General features: G+C 44.2%; 1 protein-coding gene across 2 annotated transcripts in view; it reads left to right on the forward strand.

Annotated features, from left to right (window-relative positions):
• The window catches only part of Utp4 (UTP4 small subunit processome component), a 27,691-nt gene extending 26,176 nt beyond the window's left edge, over nt 1-1,515 (forward strand). For both annotated transcript variants that reach the window (XM_021220717.2, XM_029532355.1), the window contains exons 16-17: nt 405-515; nt 1,286-1,515. In XM_021220717.2, the coding sequence (XP_021076376.1) occupies nt 405-515; nt 1,286-1,402 (228 nt within the window). In that variant the 3' untranslated portion in view covers nt 1,403-1,515. The remainder of the gene's footprint in view (nt 1-404; nt 516-1,285) is intronic.
• Nucleotides 1,516-1,927: the final 412 nt, after the last annotated feature.

Below are 1,927 nucleotides of genomic sequence, written 5' to 3' on the forward strand. Positions count from 1 at the left end.
GCCCTCTTCTGGAGTGTCTGAAGACAGCTACAGTGTACTTACATATAATAAATAAATAAATCTTTAAGAAAAAAAAGAGAGAAATACCGAATAACATGGCGATAGTGATGCACGCCTTTTCCCCAGCACTCAGGAGGCAGAGGCAGGCAGATCTCTGTGAGTTCGAGGTCAGCCTGGTCTATAGAGGGAGTTCAGGGATGGCCAGGGCTACATAGTGATACCATCTCAAAAACAACAAAAGGGGGCTGGGTATGAGGAGGGGCACTAAAAAGTTAAAAGATTAGGGATATTGTTCAGAGTGCTTGGTAGTGTGTGTGTGTGCGTGCGTGCGTGTGTCTGTCTGTCTGTCTGTGTATGTGTATGTGTTATGTTGCTCTAATAAATAATTATCCTTGTCTTTTTAGCCACTTCCAAATGAGAAAACTGTGCTCTATAATCCTCTTCCTCCGAAAAATGAATCAGATGTCTTCCTGAGGCGGACGACCCATGGGTTTAAAATGTCTAAGATATATAAGGTAAAAACCCCTTACTGTATCCTGGTTGGTTGCTTCTCTGCGATGTTAGCAAAATGTAACAACTAACAGAAGACAAGCATGTTTTCCATTTGCACATAGAGACCCTGACTTGTGGGAGACAACAACCTTGAAGTTGTCTGTTTCTATAGCTGTGATTCACTGATTTGTTTGGTTTTTTTGTTTTTTTTGTTTTTTTTTGTTTTTGAGACAGGGTTTCTCTGTGTAGCCCTGGCTGTCCTGGAACTCACTCTGTAGACCAGGCTGGCCTCGAACTCAGAAACCCGCCTGCCTCTGCCTCCCAAGTGCTGGGATTAAAGGCGTGCGCCACCACGGCCGACTGTGATTCACTGTTACTCAGTAGGTTAGAGCAGGGAAGTCGTACTTCCCTGAGCGAGAGAAGATGGTAGTGAGCAGTGATCTTGGTACTCATGTGGGGTCTTTGTTAGAATGAATGTTCTTCTCTCTAGAACTTCTAATTAGGGAATATTTCAAGGAATAAAAGTAATGGAAGCCATTGAACTTACACGATTTTCTTTTTTCTGACTAATTTCAACATATATAAAACGATGTCCTTTGACCTTATGGTACCACGGCTGTCTGGCCCAGCTCAAGTTCCCCAGTCATACTCCTTGTGAGCCAGCTCCACTACAGCGCTGGCCCTGTCCACCCATGTTGAGTCCAAGGACAGAGAAGATTGTCAGGAATTTCTGTCCTTTGAGTCTCGACCAGAGCTGGTGGAGAATGACTCTGTTACTGTCCTCTCTCTGCAGCCCTTGCTCTTTATGGATCTTTTGGATGAAAGGACACTTGTGGCAGTAGAGCGACCCCTGGACGACATCATTGCTCAACTCCCACCACCCATCAAAAAGAAGAAATTTGGAACTTAAAACAGGGCACTGTCTGTGTCCTTTCTTGAACTGTTTATCCTGTTGTTTGTTTGTTTGTTTGTATTTCCCAAATCATGATAATAAAACAAAGTTATTCTTTAGGACTAGGCATTTAAAATTATTTTCCCAAAGAATGAGCACAGATTTCCTTTCTTTGAGTGCAGTGGAATGAAGATCAAATGAAATCCCAGTATCAGGATGGCTCTGGGGACACACACTGGACCCTCAAGCCTTACAACTGCTCTTGATCACTAGAACCTGTCGTTGAAGGAGAGAACCATCTCTGGAAAGTTGTCCTCTGACTTTCTGTGTATGCACACAGTAAAGGGGAACCAGACTTGTGGGTATATGCAGCTGCAGTGATGCTCTGAACTAGCTATGGGCTAGTACTGCTGTTCTTGGGTCTCATCTGTTCTTGCTCTATAGCCTCGGGAAAAACAAATAGTCCAGGCTCTGTGTTCTCCTGTCTGTGCTGGGGTGTCCCTACTAGCCTGCAACCTAAGGGCAGTGTCACCTTGGAGAATG

This window comes from Mus pahari, chromosome 20, assembly GCF_900095145.1.
Source record: "Mus pahari chromosome 20, PAHARI_EIJ_v1.1, whole genome shotgun sequence".
NCBI classification, from domain to species: domain Eukaryota; kingdom Metazoa; phylum Chordata; class Mammalia; order Rodentia; family Muridae; genus Mus; species Mus pahari.